Source organism: Dryobates pubescens, chromosome 15 (assembly GCF_014839835.1).
Source record: "Dryobates pubescens isolate bDryPub1 chromosome 15, bDryPub1.pri, whole genome shotgun sequence".
In the NCBI taxonomy this organism is placed as follows: Eukaryota; Metazoa; Chordata; class Aves; order Piciformes; family Picidae; genus Dryobates; species Dryobates pubescens.
In genome coordinates, this window is record NC_071626.1 from 23,098,624 (window position 1) to 23,120,463 (window position 21,840).

General features: G+C 46.9%; 1 protein-coding gene across 2 annotated transcripts in view; it reads left to right on the plus strand.

Annotated features, from left to right (window-relative positions):
• EPS8 (epidermal growth factor receptor pathway substrate 8) overlaps nt 1–21,840 on the plus strand; it is a 71,696-nt gene that overhangs the window by 40,291 nt on the left and 9,565 nt on the right. Inside the window, exons 14-18 of one of the 2 annotated variants that reach the window (XM_054167821.1) lie at nt 5,698–5,831; nt 9,480–9,591; nt 11,068–11,211; nt 11,571–11,606; nt 18,458–18,695. In XM_054167821.1, the coding sequence (XP_054023796.1) occupies nt 5,698–5,831; nt 9,480–9,591; nt 11,068–11,211; nt 11,571–11,606; nt 18,458–18,695 (664 nt within the window). The remainder of the gene's footprint in view (nt 1–5,697; nt 5,832–9,479; nt 9,592–11,067; nt 11,212–11,570; nt 11,607–18,457; nt 18,696–21,840) is intronic. The other variant, XM_009902793.2, reaches the window with a different exon arrangement.

Below are 21,840 nucleotides of genomic sequence, written 5' to 3' on the forward strand. Positions count from 1 at the left end.
ACAATTCAACAACATCAGAAATACTCCCTTATACAAATGCAGCTCTTCCCCCTCACCCCCACTAGGCAGCCCAGAGGGCTGTATTAACAGGCAGCCTGCTGTTGCTCCCTCCCCCTGTACCTTACACAGTCTAAACAGAAGACAGTTCAGCTTGCACGGTCACAGAATTGTTAGGGTTGGAAGGGACCTCAAGGATCATCCAGTTCCAACCCCCCTGCCATGGGCAGGGACACCTCACACTACAGCAGGTTGCTCACAGCCACAGCCAGCCTGGCTGCAAAAACCTCCAGGGATGAGGCTTCCACCACCTCCCTGGGCAACCTGTGCCAGTGTCTCATCACCCTCATGGGGAGGAACTTCTTCCTAAGATCCAATCTGAATCTATCCATTCCTAGTTTTTTTCCCATTCCCCTTAGTCCTATCACTCCCTGACACCCTAAAAAGTCCCTCCCCAGCTTTCTTGTAGGCCCCCTTCAGATCCTGTAAGGCTACAGTAAGGTCTCCTCAGAGCCTTCTCTTCTCCAGGCTGAACAGTCAGAGATAAGGCAGACAGAAGCAGCAGAGAGAAAGAACTACCTGTAGCACAAAACGTAAGATACTCAACAAACCAATGGGATGATATAAACCTATCCATTATTTTTATCCTGTGTCCAGTCCTTCACATTATTTATGTTCTATGCAGAGTCTCTGGAGCTTTCCTATTTACAATTAGTGTTTACGCTAGGCACTAACTCTAAACTGTAACAGGTAACCTGCAGTGACACTTGGTTAATTAGCCAATGGCAACACCAACTGCTTCCTTCATCGAGCAAACATTGCTGTGGCAGCCATGCTTTGACATCTCTTGTGTCAGTGCAAGCTCAGTATACTTTTATGTGAAACCAAATGCCTGGCTCAGCCCCCACAAATACAAAATACAAGTGTTTTGCTTACTGCTGCCCTTCAACTTGGTGCACTTTCCTGCCTCCAACCCCCTGAGGTTCAGTTCAGTTCTTGACCTGGGACTTCAGATCCCACTGATCCACGCACAGGCACACCAAGAATTAAACCCACCACTCCTTAGTTTTGGATTTTTCATCTGCTTCTTCACAAGTGTGACATTTAATATTCCTTCAATTTCTTGGTACTGGCACTGGACTGCAAGAAAGTACTTGGAGGTGCCCTCAGAGTAATGCCATGTCAGGTAATTCAGGCCTGCTTCTGAAAAGCAGCTGCCATTTAGAGGAATTCTTGCCCAGAAAGCCTTTCTCACCTTTTTCTCCCAGGAAATGAGATGAATTTAGCACAAAGTAAGTTGCTCTATGTAGAGAATTGAAATGTGCCCTGCTACCTAAAGCCTTCAGATAATCCCAAGCATGTGTGTGGATTTTGTTGCTTTTTAATCAACAGTAAAAAAGGTATTGCCTTTTTAAACACTGTGAAAGCTTTTTGTTGCTGGGAGGACACAAGGGTGAATTTAAAATAGTAATTTGTGTTTTGCATGCAAGTTTTAGTACAAATCAGGGGCAAGCTACTCCAAGGTCCCCTGTTAGCAGCTGTGTTACGGAAAGGCAGCTAAGAATTTCCTAGTTTTGGTCTCCTGTCTTCCTCAAGCATTCTGCACTAGCAAATTAAGGGGCAGGCATGCTGCACCGGCAGGCTTGGGGGCCGGCGTGCTGCACCGGCAGGCTTGGGGGCCGGCGTGCTGCACCGGCAGGCTTGGGGGGCCGGCATGCTGCACCGGCAGCCTTAGGGGGCCGGCGTGCTGCACCGGCAGCCTTAGGGGGCCGGCGTGCTGCACCGGCAGGCTTGGGGGCCGGCGTGCTGCACCGGCAGGCTTGGGGGCCGGCGTGCTGCACCGGCAGCCTTAGGGGGCCGGCGTGCTGCACCGGCAGGCTTGGGGGCCGGCGTGCTGCACCGGCAGGCTTGGGGGCCGGCGTGCTGCACCGGCAGGCTTGGGGGCCGGCGTGCTGCACCGGCAGGCTTGGGGGCCGGCGTGCTGCACCGGCAGGCTTGGGGGCCGGCGTGCTGCACCGGCAGCCTTAGGGGGCCGGCGTGCTGCACCGGCAGGCTTGGGGGCCGGCGTGCTGCACCGGCAGGCTTGGGGGGCCGGCGTGCTGCACCGGCAGGCTTGGGGGCCGGCGTGCTGCACCGGCAGGCTTGGGGGGCCGGCGTGCTGCACCGGCAGGCTTGGGGGGCCGGCGTGCTGCACCGGCAGGCTTGGGGGCCGGCGTGCTGCACCGGCAGGCTTGGGGGCCGGCGTGCTGCACCGGCAGCCTTAGGGGGCCGGCGTGCTGCACCGGCAGGCTTGGGGGCCGGCGTGCTGCACCGGCAGGCTTGGGGGCCGGCGTGCTGCACCGGCAGGCTTGGGGGCCGGCGTGCTGCACCGGCAGGCTTGGGGGCCATCTTCACACAGTGATCCCAGATTTTTGTCTTACTTTTGCAATATATATATATTTCGATCTGATAGTGGGGTAAAAATGCACATCAGAGGATGTTATGGGTTGGATGGGACCCCTGGAGATAATTGAGTCCACCCCCCCTGCCAGAGCAGGACCATAGAATCTAGCACAGGTTGCACAGGAACGCATCCAGACAGGGCTTGAAAGCCTCCAGAGAAGAAGACGATTCAAGGGAAGGATTTTTGGCTCTTAAGGGACGCTGTTCTCTTGGAGCAATTCTCTTTTTGGAGACAACAAAACTTCCCCTGCAAAAGTTTATCCAAACTGCCCTTGGAAAGCTTGTCACAGTGAAATTTTGTTTTCATTAAAAACTCTGTTAGTCCAAAAAACCAGAGACAAACCAACTGAGTAAGAAGTCTGCCAAGCAAAGGAAGATAACGTGGTACATATTAGATAACTTAAAACACTGTTTGGCTTTATGCCTCAAAAGATATGGAAGAACAAAGGTGTCAAAACCTAAGTTATTGCCAGTGATTAATTTTTGAACAGAAAAAAAGGATTTAGTGAAGTCAATAGGCAGAATGATCTGAAATGTAGCTCTCACACCCTCCCCTAGTCAGCTCCCCAAAACTGCTCAGCAGATGTTGGCTCAATGCTTCCCTGCTGCTTTACATTTCCACGCAGGTTTTTTGGCTTATATTGTGCTCCCTCTAAATAATCAAGTCAGAAAAAGACAATATAGCATTGAACAAAAAAAGATGGGGGAGCATTCATGTTTCCTCTTCTAATGATTGTAAGAATCTAATTTCTTAGTCTTACAATAAGGGGGGGGGGAAATGGAGGGGGAGAATGCATTGAGGTATTTCAGCTGCATGTGTTTCAGGGAGTTGATTTATTTTAATGCTGGTTGGATTGGTAGTTTGGTGCTAACTTAGCCAAAAGACCATAAAATAACGAAATCTATATCCCAGTTCACTGCAGGGGTTTGTGTGCCTGGCACCTGGGATGTCAGGCTGCAGTTTCATGACTGCTGCTAATTCCCTTGTGGTCTCTGACAAGTTGTTTAAGCTCGGTACCTTGGCTCCCTGCACTGCTGCCTCCTCAGCACATCCCTAGGGGGAAAAGTGCTGAGCTGCTTAATAGCTGTGAAATGCTGTAGGTGCTCAGCTGGAAAAAGCTGCATGAGTGCAAAATGCTTTTTGTCTGCAGCAAAGGACCACCCTGGAGTAGGTGATAGCAGAATAATTATTCTTTCATAAGGCTGCTGTAATAACTCATTTAACAAAGAGCACTGGAAAAATCAGATGAGGATTTGAGTGTTCATCTCTTGCTGCTAATTGGCCTGGCGTCCCTGTGTCACACTGCTCTCCTGAGGACCAATGCTACATCTCAAGAGCATGGGGAGAGAGAGTGCATGTGGCTGCCCTCCCTGCAGGGCAGGGACTGCTCTGCCATCTGGCAAAGGGCACTGGAAGTTCCTGCTCATGACAGCTTTGGTTTTTGTAGTTTCCACTCCTGAATCTCAAGATCACTGAATCACAGAAACATTCAGGTTGGAACAGACCCTCAGGATCACCAAGTCCAACCCAGAGCCCTACTCTACAAGGGTCACCCCTAAACCATAGCCCCAAGCACCACATCCAAAACCTTTAACCACATCCAGGGTTGGTGACTGCCACCTCCCTGGGCAGCACATTGCAATGCCTGACCACTCTTGTTGGGAATTTTTTTTTCCTAATGTCCAGTCTAAACCTACCTAAAAAATTAAGAGATAGCCACACACAGAGCTCCCACTGGAGGGGTTTCAGGTTGGAGCCAGTTTAGCAATGAGGACTTCAAATGACAGGGTCAGCTGGTGATAGAATCATAGAATCAACAAGGTTGGAAAAGACCTCAGAGATCATCATGTCCAACCTATCATGCAACACCTCATGACTACTAAACCATGGCACCAAGTGCCACGTCCAATCCCTTTTTGAACACCTCCAGGGACAGTGACTCCACCACCTCCCTGGGCAGCACGTTCCAATGGCCAATCTCTCTTTCTCGGAAGAACTTCTTCCTAACCTCCAGCCTAAACTTCCCCTGGCACAGCTTGAGACTGTGTCCTCTTGTTCTGGTGCTGCTTGCCTGGGAGAAGAGACCAACCCCCACCTGGCTACAACCTCCCTTCAGGTAGTTGTAGACAGCAAGAAGATCTCCCCTGAGCCTCCTCCTCTCCAGGCTAAGCAACCCCAGCTCCCTCAACCTCTCCTCACAGGGCTGTGCTCCAAATCCCTCCCCAGCTTTGTCACCCTTTTCTGGACACATTCAAGTGTCTTGATGTCCTCCTTAAACTGAGGAGCCCAGAACTGGACACAGGACTCAAGGTGTGACCTAACCAGTGCAGTGTACAGGGGCACAATGACTTCCCTAATCCTGCTGGCCACACTATTCTTGATGCAGGCCAGGATGCCATTGGCCTTCTTGGTCACCTGGGCACACTGCTGGGGGAAAAGACCTCAAATGTGCAGCTTCAATACCACAGTCTAAAGAAGCAAGCTGCCTGGCTTGTTTCTCTCTTGGGAAATGGGGTTAAATTATATATATCTCTCTATATATGTATATATAGATATATTGTTTTTTACTAGAAGCAGAGTTTCATTGCTGGATTTAATGTGGGATTTTCTAAAGGAAAACTGTTTAAGTGCAATTTTCTAAATGCTTGAATACAGAGAGAGCTGTGCTTGTGATGAATTGTGGTGGTTTCCCTCATTAAAATCCTTAATTAGGCTATCACGCTCCCTTTTGTGTTTCTTTGACTTCGGTCGTGCAAGGGTGACATAAATGAGCTACTAGATACTGTAATCCTGCAATAGATGGATAATTTCACTTGGGAGGTTTTATTTCTTCTACAGGCTTACTGAGCACTTTCTGGCTTTCCATGTACATCTCTAACAAAGGCTCCAAGTGGCTTCTCAGGGCAGCTCTGTTCAAAGCCACTCAGTCATTTGTTTATGAGTCGTGTTGCTGTAGCGATATCCGAGAGATGACATGGACCTTGCCCCAGAGAAACTGTTGTTCTACAGAGTATCCAGTGCAATATTAATGCAGGGAGATGACTTAGGAGAGAAACTCTTTTATTCTGATCCTTTTGATCTCCCTGTTTGCGTGTTTGAAATGCAGAAGTGATTAACTTTTCATGGCAGAACCGCAAGCACCTGAGGACGCCTGAATGCCGACGAGGACCCTGGGGGTCCTGGATTAAGCGACCTCGGGGCTGCCGCTGCTGACACTAATCCACTTTGTGGCTTTGTTTCTGTTTTTTGTCTTCCAGCCTCCCAGTGTTCCCGACTACCCTCCGTCCGACGGGTATGCATTCAGTAACACAGTGTACAAAAGAGGGCCTCTGCTGGACCAGGGGGCGGCGGTGGCCGCCTTTAAGCAAACTGTTAGCCGCCATGTAGATAGGTAACACTGACTTGACGGCGTACGTGGTGCTGTGGATAACTGTCCCCACTGATTGCTCTTGGGGTGGCGGTGTCTGTCATTACCTCTGGCTGTGTCTGGAGCAGATCATTATTTCTCTGAGCAAGCGACTCTTGGTTTAGCAGTGGGGATTCTGCTTCTGCTTCTCTGAGGCACATCATTAAACCTCCTGAAGTATCATTTCCTCTGTTTATGTTTGCTGGTCAGTCAATGCTTGTGTCAAAAATCAGAGAGTGGAATTCCAGCCCAGATGAGAATACAGAATCCTCCTATTTGGGTGCAGATTTTCTGCTGTGTTTCACAGTCTCAAATATGTTGTGCTCTTTTTAGAACTCCAAAGACTGGCAAGTCTGCTCTCAGGTTCACCTGTCCTGCTTTTGAACGATTGTTTGATTTTATTTGGTGTCTCTCTTAGTGCTCTGTAGTCTCCTCCTTTTTGTTTTCTGGGCTGGTACATAAATACCCACTTTAAGAACAGCAACTCCTCATTTCTCCCATTTAAATATTGCAGAAAATGCTCTGAAAAGTTTGGCTAGCAACCAGTGTCTTTTTGCACATCCTCTTTTATCCCCTTCATTTTAGCCTAAATTTGAATAGCTTGACAAGATCCAATGCAGAGATCCTTGGAGTCTTCAGCCTTGGCTGTGGGGAAAATTTATACCAGCAGAAGCTGTGGAAATAAATTTCTAAAGCAATGCTGGAGCTGCTCCCCCATACAGATCATGTTCTGTATACACCATATGAACAGTATCTTGGCTTACATACCAGGGAAGATGGCTGATGTTTTTTGAACCCAGTGGCAGCCTAAAACATCATTGTTAAAAAGCTTTGCATAAAGCCCTAGTTTTGAGCCAGGTGCTAAATGATGCTGTTGTTAACCTGCATGCAAAATGCCCCCCCCAAATTCCCATGTGGTGTGCAGCCTGAAGACTCAATTATTTTCCTGACCTTTCTCTCTATTCCTCACGACAGCAGAAGTAATCATCTCTTAATCATTATCTCAAATTTGGTTACTTCTTGAGTTCTTGTCCCAGGACCAGTCTAGATGATATGTACTCTAAATTCCTCTCTTTCTTATCTGCAGTGTGATAAGACTTGTTTTGTCTTTTCAGAGTAAGAGTATTCCATGCAAATGTTGCTGCCTCCATTTCAGGTTTAGAGAATGAGTCTTACTGCCTTGAACCACTGATGCTATCAGTGCAGCTGCCTGCAGCTGAAAGAGTCACCCAAGCTCCTTTGTGGAGGGCAAAGAGAAATGGCTGTTTCTAAGTAGTTCATGTAAGGTGAAATTAGTCTCTTAAAAGATATGGAATGAGACTTGCTGTAGTGCTGCCCATTTCTGCCCACTGATTGCAGGAGGGAGTCTAGATGGCTGGTGCTGATGCACACATCCGCAGTGTGCCCCTATCTTCCCTTCCCTTCAGCATGACACAAACTCCCATGTATTAATTGACTCCTGAGACAAACCAAGTGCCTGGTAGGAACTCACTACTGGAGGAAAACTTTTAATATGTATTACCTCGAGGAACTTCCCTTTAAAGATGAATTTTAAAGCATCTGTGAAGAAGCAGGTAGGGGAATGAGTTTTGCAGGGGGAGGGAGAAATCGAAGCTAATCCTTTCAGAGGGTCCTTGTTGAAAGGTGGCATTCCTAATGAGTCAGTGGCTAAGCCACCCACTACTTTCTGAAGGATGTGTGGGTTGCACCTTGTCCAGTGAAATTTTAATCACAGTAAGCCTCATTTCAACATGCCAGGACCTCCAAGTGAGGTGTGTTTTCCCTGGCTGATGTAAACCAAGTGTCAGGATCTTAAACTTTCAGTGTGATACTAGGTATATCTGGGACTCTCTCTGGTGCTGAAAGAGTACTGAACAGCTTTTCAGCAGGTTGTGAGGGGTTTCGAAGTAGTGTGCTGTGCAGTTCTGTTTTGCACTCTCCTTTGAATAGAAGCACCCTGCAAGTCGATGCAAGCCACTAGGCTGTTGAGCAGTGTGTGCTGCAGAGCAGAGGGCTGCAGCTGCAGTGTAACAGGCAGCAGCGGGGGGGGGGATGGAGGGAAGTGTTGAGGGTGTTTGTGCCCTGAGTAAATCATTAAGCTGTGCTTGAAGAATTATGGTTTCCTCAGAAGCATAAAGCCATTGCCTGGGCCACGCTCTGGGGATGTTGTTGCTGATTGCAACAGAGTGGAGTGAAAGTGAAATGTATGCTTTGAAAAACTTTCCTCATGAGTTATGGTTGGTTGTTTTGTTTCAGGGTAGCTAGGTGTGGACAAGGTAGGAAGGCACAGGCAGTGAAATGAGTTTGGAAAGGCAACCTAAGAGTAAAAGCAGCTTCAGAGGTTTATTAGTCATATTCCTGAGATAGTAAGAAGGGAGTTTAAAATTTTTGAGTGGGTGGAGGCAAAACTTGGGATGACATCTTTCACCCTTCCAACAGCTGTTCTGCAGCCTGGGCTTCATCCCATGGTTTTCACTCTCGCTCTAAACGCTTTGAGTGATTTCTCTCTCTTTGAAAATCATCTTTCAATCTAAATACAACTCTTCCTTTGTTCTGCTCTTCAAGTCAAGTGAGACAGTTCTCCACAGCCATGGAATAGCTAGGTAACTGCTCGGGCACACCTGGGACCCAGGCTTACACGGCAGTGCCACCAGCAGCCATCTTCATTTGCATCCCGGTGCCGCACTGCGCGGCATGCGACATTTCAAGCCGCTGACTGCTTCATGTTTTCATTATCCATTTGGATTTATTTGTTTTGAAACCTTGCTGCCTGGTATGGATTTTGGTTGTTGGGTGTAGTTTGCAGTAAGTGAATAACGTTACTGTTTCTTTTGGACCTGTTTTGAGGGTGCTGGGGGACTCTTCTCAACTTGAAGAGATACTTCCTCCCAGCTTCTTGCCCAAAGGCATTCTGAATAAGGCCTTTCATCACAGAAAAAGAAAGACACAAAGTTGAACTGTGGCATGAACCCTGTGATTGCCAAGGAGTTATGTTTCATTTTTTTAATGATCCAGTAGCCTGAGTGTTGTTAAGAGTTGATGGTATTTGGTGATCAATTAAGACAACTGATCGAGGTGAGCATCTTTTTTAGAGATTAATTCCAGTGGTGTTCATGGAGGGGGAGGGAAAGGGAAGGAGGGAATCTAAAATACAAAAATAATGAAATATCTACAATTGAATGATGGTTTTGAAACAAAGAGTTTCCTACAGAGCAGTTAAATACTAAGTATAGTAGTTTGTTTGTGTAGGAAATGATTGCCTAACCTCCTGCAGGAAAACAGGCTAAATATAGCCTGCGTGTTTGCTTTGAAACGATGGCACCTGCTAATCCAAGTTGGCATCATACAAGTGGTGAGCCAATAAAGATCGCTAGTTTTTGAGGTCAGCCACCCCTTTTTGCTGGTTTTATTTGTAATTTGATTCTTTTTTTGTTTGCTTGCCTTTTTTTCTTTTGGCACTTAAACCTGTGTGTTAGGAACTACAGCAGCCGTCAGGGTACGGTGGGGTGGATTTGTGTGTGTGTGTGTGTGTGTGTGTAAACGTTTTGCAGGCTGCTGGAAGAAGGCATTTGGGCTGTCTTTTGTTTGGTTGAATTGTCATGCTGAACAACAGGGCTGATCTTTGCTTTGCAGAAACTATGAAGCACACAGTAAAGCCCAGACCAAGAAATATGCCAAGTGCAAGTATGAATTTATGGCAAGAAACAACAGTGAACTTTCTGTCATGAAGGAAGAGATCGTAGAGGTAACACTTTCAAAGAGAAACCACAAATTTCTGGTACTGCTCCAAGCTGAGGATCCCTTCCCTGTGGACACTCTGGCTGTCTTTAATGATTACTTCAATGTGTTTGATTTATCTCCTTTAATATAGGCAGTTCAATTAATTTGTTTTGCATCGTAGACCAGATAATCAAATTATCTGCTGAAACAGAAATATTTGGGGGGTGTTTCTCCTGTCTTGTCTAATCTTAGAACAGAACAGAATCAGCCAGGTTGGAAAAGACCTTGGAGATCATTGAGTCCAACCTATCACCCAACACCATCTAATCAACTAAACCAGGGCACCAAGCACCCCATCCAGTCTCCTCTTAAACACCTCCAGTGATGGTGACTCCACCACCTCCCTGGGCAGCACATTCCAATGGCCAATCTCTCTTGCTGGGAAGAACTTTCTCCTCACCTCCAGCCTAAACCTCCCTCAGCACAGCTTGAGACTGTGTCCTCTTGTTCTGGTGCTGCTTGCCTGGGAGAAGAGACCAACTCCCACCTGGCTACAACGTCCCTTCGGGTAGTTGTAGACAGCAATAAGGTCTCCTCTGAGCCTCCTCTTCTCCAGGCTAAGCAACCCCAGCTCCCTCAGCCTCTCCTCACAGGGCTGTGCTCCAAACCCCTCCCCAGCTTTGTTGCCCTTCTCTGGACACCTTCCAGCAACTCAACATCTTTCCCAAACCAAGGGGCCCAGAACTGGATACAGGACTCAAGGTGTGACCTAACCAGTGCTGAGTACAGGGCAGAATGACTTCCATACTCCCCTTGGCCACACTGTTCCTGATCCAGGCCAGGATGCCATTGGCCTTCTTGGTCACCTGGGCACACTGCTGGCTTATGTTCAGCATGTTGCTTGTAAAAGCCTTGTTTAGCAGCATTTAAATAGTGGCTCTGGCAAACACTGTGTGTGTGCACGTAGAGCACAGTGAAAGTCCCTGCTTTCCTGGAAGAGATGGTGTCCTGAAAGCTGGACACACTTGGAAGGGAAGGAGCAGCAGAGATGTGTGAGATTGCATGGCAGGTAGTCTGATTTCATGCCTCTCCTGACCAGCCTGCTCCAGTTCCCTGTTTACTCTCCAAATTGATGCTCTCCTGGTTGCTCCTTTTGTTGACAGCACATAGGCTGTAGAGCTGCCATCCTCTCTGCACCAGTATTAGATTCTCATTCCTCTGTCTCCTCTAGCACATCTGAGTTTACAGAGGTTGATTACACACTTCTCTCCCATATCCTTCCCTGAGAGCCACCTTTTGAAAAGTGCAGTATGACCATGTAAAAGTAGTGGTGGTGATCATCAAGGAAACTCACAGGGCTTCCTTAGGAACATTTGTGAAAGCCCCTTTGGCAATCCCAGAACCTGGCAAAGTGATGGCTTTGTTTAGAAATGATGCAGTGAGGTACTGGCAGGAGAAAAGCCAGTGAAAAATACGTAACTAATTAACCAAATTGTTTCAGATTCTGGATGACAGAAAGCAGTGGTGGAAGGTTCAGAATAAAAGTGGCAGCACAGGCTTTGTGCCAAACAACATCTTGGACCCTCTGAGGAATCAAGAAGGTGGTCTGGGATGGCCAGAGCCTGCATACACCCGCACCATCCAGGTAATGCCTACTCTTTGGGGGCAAAACATGCTTCTAAAGTGCACATATGTGTGTGTGTGTGTGAGAGAGGAAGAGATTCACAGCAAGGCTAAAATACCTTCCTATTCCACCAATACCTCACAAGAGCCTTGCACCTGCTTGTTCCACCCATGTGTCACAAGAGTCTTGTGCAGGCCGTGGCTCATTTCTGTATTGCCTGGAGTCCAACGTGAGAATGAAGTTGCTGGAGACAGAGCAAAAAGCCTTTAAGGCTTGTTGAGGGTGTTTTTTCCTGCTTATTTGCTTAGAGCTGGTAATGTTGACCCTAATGGATGTATATGTATTCATTTCAAATGCAAATATCCTTTGTGGATTGATAGCTGTTGATGCCAAAGAAGGAGTTTGAATTATTTAAGGTAGGGTCATCTTTGTTTCTCCTAGGAGAGTGAATGCTAGCTTTGATTTTTCTGGTTTGGTTTGGTTTTGGTTGGATTTTGTGTTTACCCGCCCCCCCCAGTCTGTGTGTCTCTGTCTTGAATCTATGCAATTGTCTTCTGTTTGGGTTCATTGAAAAGCAGGTGTCTTTGCTTTGGAATTCACAAAGCAGGCATTATGCAGTTGCTATGCCTGTGCATCAGTAGCACTGTATTTTTCTGACCTAACTCTGGTTTTCTTTCTTTCCTCTCACAGTGTGGAATTAAGTTTGGGTTTGTTGTTGTTTCTCTTGTATCTTGAACAGCATTAGAGGGTAAAAATAAACAAATCTTAATATCAGTGCAATTGTCCACCAGAGGAAGGAGATACAGGATAAAGTGGCAATGAGTATTTTCAGACAACATTTAAGTGGACCAGAAACTCATGAAATAAGAGGTTATGTTTTCCAAGACCTGTTTCTCCTCTCCTATGCCTTACAGTTTCGAAAGGTTAGGCAAACAGCTTTGGTTCAAGCAGAAATTCCAGGCCTGACTCTGAATTTTTCAGTCCAAATGAACCCCAAACTTCTGTTGAAACTTGACATTAAATTAAATGTTATTCCTTGTGCCTACACACTGCAGCCAATGACTGAAAAATGAGAAATGCCAGAACGCTGCTGTTGACACTCTCTGCTGCAGACTCATCTCAAAGTCACACAATCACAGAATGTTAGGGGCTGGAAGGGACCTTGAAAGCTCATCCAGTCCAATCCCCTGCCAGAGCAGCATCACCTAGAGCAGATCACACAGGAATGCATCCAGGCAGGTCTTGAATATCTCCAGAGATGAAGGCTCCACAACTCCCCTGGGCAGCCTGTTCCAGTGCTCTGTCACCCTCACAGGGAAAACATTTTTCCTCCTGTTTCCATGGCACTTCCTATGCCTCAGCTTCCACCATTGCCCCTTGTGCTGGCATTGGGCATCACCCAGCAGAGCCTGGCTCCATCCTCTCAGCACTCACCCTGCACATCTTTATCAACATGAATGAGGTCACCTCTTAGTCTGCTCTTCTCCAAGCTAAAGAGCCCTCAGCTCCCTCAGTCTCTCCTCATAAGGAAGATGTTCCACTCCCTTCATCATTTCTGTGGCTCTGTGCTGGACTCTTTCAAGCAGTTCCCTGAGGTCCTTATTGAACTGAGGGGCCCAGAACTGGACACAATATTCCAGATGTGGCCTCACTAGGGCAGAGCAGAAGGGGAGGAGAGCCTTTCTCAATATACTAACCACAGCCCTTCTAATCCAGCCCAGAATGGCATTGGCCTTCTTGGCACATTGCTGGCTCATGGTCAACCTTCCATCCCCTAGGACCCCCAGGTCCTTCACTGCTCTCCAGCAGGTCAGTCCCCAACCTATTCTGTTACATGGGGTTGTTCTTTCCCAGTCAAAGGTGTTGCTGTGCTGGACAATGTGTGCACAGGTACCATGAAAACTGCAGCTTTTGCAGTATTTCCAGTTTTGCCATGGATATGCAAAATCTGTTGAGAAACAGGCCCTGTGCTAGTCTGCAGAACATAGTGGGCTAGCTAGAGCTTGGTGGCCTTGAATCAGAGTCTCTCGGAGTGTTTTTCTATTGCTAATCGTTTGCCTGTGTTGTCTGAGCTCATTCTAACCTGAGCATGGATTTTGCCTGTCTGAAATGAAGCATGCATCTGGAGTGCTTTCCACCACCCTGGTTTAAAGAGCTGACTTGTTTAACTTTTCATTGCATGCCACTTTGTTTGCTTGGAGTTTGCCAAGAAACCCTGGGCAGTCTGAATACCCTTCACAGAATCATCACAGAAGGTTAGGGGTTGGAAGAGAACCTCAAAAGATCAGCTAGTCTAGCCCTACTTTTGAGCAGAGGTTCCTCTACTATTCTTTAATGGTTTTGAAGTTTTCTGTGTGAGATATAATGACATCAAATGGGACATAACAAAATGATCATTTTCACAAAGCACCCTCCATGGACCTATGAAAATGAGGGTCAGAGAGCAGCATTTAAGGTGGTTTTGTTTCTTTGCCCTCTGGCAGGTTGTTCTCTCCTGTTTGCATTTGCAGCTTTATCATAATCAAACGTGAGCTTGAACTTGTTTAGGAGCACAACGAATTAACTACCCAGGATAAAGGGAGTCTTTCCCAGGACGTCTCAGCAATGCTGTTCTTAACTTTACAGTGCTGCTGATAGTTTCAGCACTCCTGAGCACGCTCCTTTGTCTCTTTCCCCGTGACAGACACATGCTTCACTGGGAGTCTGTTTGCATAACCCTATTTATTTTCATAACAGCGCTGTGGGACATTGCTGCTATTTCAGAGAGAAATGAGGCATTGAAGGGATGACTGCCTTGCCCAAGGTCAAACAGGAGAGCTCGTGGGCAGAGCAGGAAATGGAAGTGGCTCCTCTCAGGGCCTTTGCCAGCCCTGGCAAACAAGCAGGCTCAGTGCCTGGCGCTGTGCAGCTTTTGCCCGTCTCCTAAGCCGTCTTGGGGTTTTGAAGCACTGCTTTCAAAGCAGGCTTTCTGCTGTGGTGAGCCACAGATAAGTGTTGTGTACAAGGTTAGCCTGTTTCTTTACAGACTAATGGCCAGCTGGCCAAAGGATGTTTCGAGATTGTTGGGAAGGATTAAAGATTCCATTGGAAGAGATCATTTTGATCATTCAATTTCTCTACAGCCAGTCAGCCTTTCTGTGAGACACGTTGTTATCATAACTGGTCTCACTGCTGCAGAGTTTGGTTTACTCTCACTCTGTAACCTCTCCTAATCACCCCACTAGGTTAGATACTGATTGTTCACTCAGTCCCTTTCAGGATCCAGGTCCCAGATAGTTAATTTGAATGCACTGAATTGTCTAAGATAGAATAGAATGAACCAGGTTGGAAAAGACCTTTTGAGATCATTGAGTCCAACCTATCACCCAACACCATCTAATCAACTGAACCATGGCACCAAGCACCCCATCCAGTCTCCTCTTAAACACCTCCAGTGATGGTGACTCCACCACCTCCCTGGGCAGCACATCCCAATGGCCAATCTCTCTTTCTGTGAAGAACTTTCTCCTCACCTCCAGCCTAAACCTCCCCTGGCGCAGCTTGAGACTGTATCCTCTTGTTCTGGTGCTGGTTGCCTGGGAGAAGAGACCAACCCCCACCTGGCTACAACCTCCCTTCAGGTAGTTGTAGGTCTCCCCTGAGCCTCTTCTTCTCCTTATTCCACCTTAATGTACTTCTTGCTTTCTGGTTCCTCTGTTTGACATTGCCAATGTGTATGAAACTTGAGGAGTGAAGCGTAAGGCAGCTACTTTTAACCTTTCTAACCACATTGTTTGATGTGATTTACTCCATTTTCCTCACAGCAATTGCTAGGAGAACTTTCAGAGGTAACACAATTACTCTTCTGATACTGAACCTCAAAACCTACCTTGTTGGAGTGTATAGTCACCCCACTCTGTAGAGCATGCTTTTGGTTGGTTGTGTCAATTAATAGAATGGGGTGTACGTGTGGATGTCTTCAAAAGCTCTGGAGGTAAAAAGAGAAGCCTTGAAAGAATTGTTCAATGTGCTTCCAACGTGTGATGGCTTTTGGGCACTGCTCATCAAGACCTGAAGCGTGTTTCAATGAAGCTTCTTCAGGAAATCTGGAATTTCAGCTATGCTTCCAGGTTTTATTTTCACTCCAGCAAGTTGTTCCACTGAGGCTTGTGAGTGCAGTGCTGCGTGGGTTTGGAACACCACCACTGGCACCTGTTGAGAGCCACATGCAGTGTTTAGCTCTCACTTCTCCTGGCTTGTGCTTGCCGTGATGTGCAGTTGAGCCTTGGTTTGTACTGAATCTTCTCTGTCCTAGGATTAACAGAGCTCTGCTTTTGCCTTGCATGCTGTTTAGGAGGGGGCACGCATGAGGGTATGCTGTGGGGATAAGAATCTAGCAACTGGAATCTTTGAACAAGGGTTAAAAAGAGCTGAGTATCACTAGAACCTTTTAGTGGCTGTGAACTTTTTAAGTCCATTAATAAGATGTGGGGTAACCCAAAGTACATCCTTACAGATCATAAATTGTTGTATATTTACTACCTGCCTCGTGGGGCACCGAAGGGCAGGTGGCCTAAACAGACATTACTCTGCCTGTCCTCTTTTTTTATCCTGTGCATTTCATCTTTCTTGGCATTTGAAGAAGCATTTACTGTGCCACCATTGAAGCAGTGGAGTACAGAGAAGTCAATCAGACAATATTTTCATTGGTTGTAGTTTCCCCACAATGCACTGCACAAGGTGGACACACAATAACTGAGCTGAATCGTGCCTTTGGGGTAAAAAAGAACAAACCACCCACAAGCTAAGAAGGCTTAATGAGGACTGTATTGCAAGACAGATGTTGGCTTCACAGGATTACAGGATGTTAGGGGTTGCACCACCAGAGATCTTTGAGTCCAACCCCCCTGCCAGAGCAGAACCATAGAATCCAGCACAGGTCACACAGGAACACATCCAGATGGGTCTTGAAAGTCACCAGAGAAGGAGACTCCACAACCCCTCTGGGCAGCCTCTGTGATCTGTGACCCTTACAGTAAAGAACTTCTTCCTCATGTTGGGGTGGAACCTCCTGTGCTGTAGTTCATATCCATTGCCCCTTCTCCTATCACAGGGTGCAAGTGAGCAGAGCCTGTCCCCTCCCTCCTGACCCCCAGCCCTCAGAGATTTATAAACATTTATTAAATCCCCTCTCAGTCTTCTCCTCTCCAGACTAACCAGCCCCAGGGCTCTCAGCCTTTCCTCGTCAGGCAGTGCTCCAGACCCTTCAGCATCCTTGTAGCCCCCTGCTGGACTCTCTCAAGCAGATCCCTGTCCCTCCCAAAGTGGGGAGGCCAGAACTGGATGCAATATTCCAGGTGGGGTCTCACCAGGGCAGAGTAGAGGGGGAGAAGAACCTCCCTGGTTTTTCTGGGCACACTCCTCTTGATGCATCCCAGGATCCCATTGGCCTTCTTGGCCACAAGGGCACATTGCTGTCCCATGGAGAGTTTGGTCAGTACTTGACTACTACAAGTTAAGTGAAAAATTTAGGGAAACAAAAGCTTTTTTTCCCAGACTTGAGTGGCCATGGAAGCTGATGGGAGAAGTATTCTGCAGGTGTACCTCAGCATAGTGTAGCTGTAATGGTCCCAGTTTACTTCCACTACAAACTGCCTTCTCCAGCATTTAGGCTGAGTGAGTTGGGGATACTCACAGAAGGGCAGCTGCTGACATTTAAGTTTGTTGTCAGGGCACTGATCTGCTGCTCAGATTCTAACATACGGTTCCTACAATTATTTCCTTACTTGTTCTGCAATAAACCCTCTGCCCTGAAGGAAACAGGGAAAGGTATTTCAGGAAGGAGCAATGCATGAATCTGGGGAATGTACTCATCTATTTTCATACCCAAGCAAGCAGGCTTCTCATAACTAAGAAAGGAGGCAGCTGTTGAGCAAACAAACTTTCATATGAGACTTCCAAACTGTTAGTCCAAAACTGTGGGCAGGGAGCACTGTTAAAATGGTGAGCTGTGGAGCTGGAACTGACTGAACAAAAAGGGCTGCCTAGGTTGCTTGTGAGCTTCTGGACTTGGCTGTCACTGGGATGGTTTTGGGGAAACACATTAAGCATTCCTGCAACTGGTGCCATTCTAAATGCAAAGGAGGAGAAAATAAATTCTGCCCCACAATTGCTCTTGAGAGACCTGCTAGTTAGTTACTAGCAGCAAGATACTTTGCATGTTGTTAGAACACTGAACTGCCCTATCCCAAGAATGGTTGAGTTTGGGGTAGGGGTTCCTTTAGTTGGATTAAAGTGACCACACAAATAGTGTGGTGGCTGCAGCTCTAGGGACAGTGTGTTAAGGGCACAACTGAATGGGTAGGAGGAAGAGGAACCTCTTAAATGGTGGCTGCAGCTCTAGGGACAGTGTGTTAAGGGCACAACTGAATGGGTAGGAGGAGCAGAAACCTCTTAAATGGTGGCTGCAGCTCTAGGGACAGTGTCTTAAAGGCACAACTGAATGGGTAGGAGGAGCAGGAACCTCTTAAATGGTGGCTGCAGTTCTAGGGACAGTGTGTAAAGGGCACAACTGAATGGGTAGGAGGAGCAGAAACCTCTTAAATGGTGGCTGCAGTTCTAGGGACAGTGTCTTAATGGCATAACTGAATGGGTAGGAGGAGCAGAAACCTCTTAAATGATGGCTGCAGTTCTAGGGACAGTGTGTTAATGGTGGCTGCAGTTCTAGAAACAATGTGTTAAGGGCACAACTGAATGGGTATGAGGAGCAAGAACCTCTCAAATGGTTCTAGGATCAGTGTGTTATCTCAAGCCCAGTGACATCTGTAAGTTGAACCATTAGTCAGGCTTAGGAGTGGTTATGCTGAATTTTCACTTGTTGTGTTTTGTTGGGGGTTTTTTTACATATCTAAAATACACTTTTTTTTTAATGCTGGAAAAGTCCAGCAAATCCAAAATGTTGGAAGCTGCTGCAAAGCACCAGGGAGTGGCAGTTTGGGATTACAAATGATTTGAATGACAGGATTCATAGTTTGAAAGAGTACCGTGTCTGAGCTGACGCCATTGCCCTGAGTTTTGTGTGCGGCAGCGAATGAAGCCGATGCCAAGCTTTGATGCCCAATGGAGTTTGGGCAAATTCTGGAGCTGTATCTGGCAAGTAAGATGACTTTGTGTAATAGATGAAATCAGTTGGTGCAAAGCATCTCACCATTCTCTGTAGAAACCCGAGTTTGTCTGAGGTACTGCTCAAGTTTTGCTGTTGAACTGAAGTCTCTCTGCACCCTTTCAGAAACAAAGGACAGACTACGTTGCAAAGCAGCCCGAACCAGTTCCTGCTACTCCTTCTCCACCTCCAACACCAGCTCCTGTCCCTGTGGCTGTCCCCCTCCCTCCCAGTGCACCAGCACCAATACCGGTTACCGTGCCCAAAGCGCCAGCCACCATCAGCCGCCAAAGCAGCACCTCCAGCGACAGCGGTGGCAGCGTTGCACGAGACACCCAGAGGCAGAAGCAAATTCCTGTGGATCGTAAGTTTGTCATAGAAGCAAGAAAAGTATTTCTCCCACTCCTGTCTGCTTTGCCTAATCCTTAAACACCTTAAAAACCTTGTGTCTTAGGTACGTTTTTATGTTTGTTTAGACCGAATAGTAACCTTCCAGTACCTGAAGGCGGTCTGCAAGAAGGATGGAGAGAGACTGCTTGCAAAGGCTTGCAGTGACAGGATGAGGGGCAGTGGCCTCCAACTAGAGAAGGGCAGATTTAGATTGGATTTTAGGAACAAGTTCTTTACTATGAGGGTGGTGGAACACTGGAACAGGTTGCCCAGGGAGGTGGTTGAAGCTCCATCCCAGGAGATACTGAAGGTCAGGCTCAAGAAGGCTCTGGGCTAGTTGAGGATGTCCCTGCTGACTGCAGAGTGGGTTGGACTGGATGGCCTTTGGAGGTCCCCTCCAACCCAGACCATTCTATGAGTCTATGAAATACTTAACTCTAACCCTATGCGTACAATACACTTTTTCTATGTATGTGTGTACACGATGGTAAGTAGGGACAAAACACTTCTGCTCGTCCCAGTCCTAAATCTTCTCCTTTTATGACTGTCTGGAATCTTCAGTCAGTGGTTTTCAGCACTGCAAAATGCCTGGGCTGTGTTCTGGCAAATGTACATTTCGCACCTGAACCCACTGCTGTATTACAACCTAAAGTGCTTTTAAAATCAGTGAGGCTGTTTTTAGCCTTCTGGTCTTTGTCATCTATATTTTTAGGTCATTTGCACCATTCTCAAACATGTGTCTAAGGCTTACAAGAAGTCTTACCAGGTCTTACTGATGCATGGGAAACATGCTGTAAGAGTGTTGTAGGAGACTCGCCTTGCAGTCAGGTTCCGTTAGCTCAATCAGAGCAGAAGAAAACACCAGGCCACTGAGCAAACCTTTGTGTCCTTGTTTTGGGAGGGCAAGAGAACATATTCCATAGCACTTCATCTGTCAAAAATGGCCACTTGTGTCCAGCAGTGTGTGGAGAGCAGCCATGTGGAGAACAGTCTGCCAGGAGGAGCAGGCTGCACTGCTGTTTCCCATAGAAACAGCTTCTGCCTTTGTTCCTGTTTTGGGCGGTTTGTTACTTAACTAAAACCAGAAACCTGAGCGCTTATTAAGATGGGGAAAGTGATGATGAACTTCACACACACACAAATGATCCTCCTGTTTCCATTTAAGGCAATCTTTGCATGTGGTAGCAGGTGTATTTTCTTGCATCCACAATGGCCCCCGTCCATTACAGTTGGTACAGGTTATGAGGTGTGCAAGGCTGCTGTGGATTAAGTGTTTACAAGACCTCTCTTGCCCTCTCAGCCTCTGCTGAGGCCATGGGCCATGAATGAGAGCTCATTCACCCTCCTGGGAGCTTTGGGTCAAGACTACTCGATGGACTTGAGGCACCTCAGAGAACAGCTGCCTCTGCAAAGGCAAAGGGCCACCTTGCCCATGCAGCTGTTGCCCAAGCACCCGCTGAGCTCTGCACAGAACACGTGATGCAGTACCTGCTGCACAGCGAGGAGCCCTTGGTTAGTTATGATAGTGCATCTAACAGCTAAATATTTATCTTTTGATATATATAGGCTTGGGCTGGATAAAACAAGCCTTTCAAAATCTGTGTAAACAGAATGCAGATAGCAATTTCCCCCCTCTCTTCCTGTTTGGGAAAAGAATTGGTGCAAGCTTCCATACCACTGCCTAAAGGCTTTACTTCACACACCTCAGACCTTCCCATATCACTGAGCACATGCCTTGGGTACATCATTTTGGCTTCTGATTCACAGTCTAGGGGGTGGAAAAGCCCAACACAAATGGGCCTGAATGCCTCAAATATTTTACTGAAGATATTTTGTCTGCTTTCAGCCTGGGGCTATATTGTAAAAGAAAAAAGGAAATGGTTAACCCAAGCATTTATGGTTTTTGTGTGTGCTGGGGTGATTAAAAAGTAATAAACCCTAAAAACATGTGCAAAGCTTGGGATGACTTTTCCACCTGGCTGGAAATCATGATTCTTGGAGAGGTCTTGGAAGATAAAGGGAAGTAGAGAAAGAAACACTTTTGCTATATTTAGAGCTTTTTCAAACAGAAGTTGTGTTCCTCTGTTGCTGGCAGTGTAATAGAATAGAATAAACCAGGTTGGAAGAGACCTTTGAGATCACTGCATCCAACTTATCATCCAACACCACCTAATCAACTAAACCATGGCACCGAGCACCCTATCAAGTCTGCTCCTAAACATCTCCAATGATGGTGACTCCACCACCTCCCTGGGCAGCACATTCCAATGGCCAATCTCTCTTTCTGGGAAGAACTTCTTCCTAACCTCCAGCCTAAACCTCACCTGGCACAGCTTGAGACTGTGTCCTCTTGTTCTGGTGCTGCTTGCCTGGGAGAAGAGACCGATCCCCACCTGGCTACAACCTCCCTTCAGGTAGTTGTAGAGAGCAATAAGGTCTCCTCTGAGCCTCCTCTTCTCCAGGCTAAACAACCCCAGCTCCCTCAGCCTCTCCTCACAGGGCTGTGCTCAAGGCCTCTCCCCAGACTTGCTGCCCTTCTCTGGACACCTTCCAGCAACTCAATGTCCTTCTTAAACTGAGGGGCCCAGAACTGGACACAGGACTCAAGGTGTGGCCTAACCAGTGCACTTTGCACCCCTTTGGAGCCTACCTATGTGTTTTAAATTATCCATGGAACTTTTTCATCTGCATTTCAAACAGTTTCCAGTTTCAGGTGATGTAGTTGAAACCTGTGAAAAAGCATTTCCGTTTGTTTGCCTCCTAATGAGCAGCAGCTGAACGAAACCCTGACTTGGGCTCTGCTGGCTAGGAAATTTGCACAGTTTTCTTGGGAAAAAAAAGTAATAGAGAGCCTTGCTCAAATTCTTCTCTGCTGGGAGCAACTTTAGTTCTTTCAAAGAGTTTTTCCCGTTTTTTTCCATTTTTCCCTTGCCAATTTTTTCCTTTTTTCCAATTTTCCCAGGATTTTCATTTCCCCCAATTTTCCAAATGAAATTTTTCCAAATTAAATTTTCCAAATGGAGTTTCCATTTTACCAACATTTTTCAAATTTTCCCAAATTTTTCCATTTCTTTCCATTTTTCTTCCAGAATGGTCCTTTTTTTTCCAATTTTTCCAAA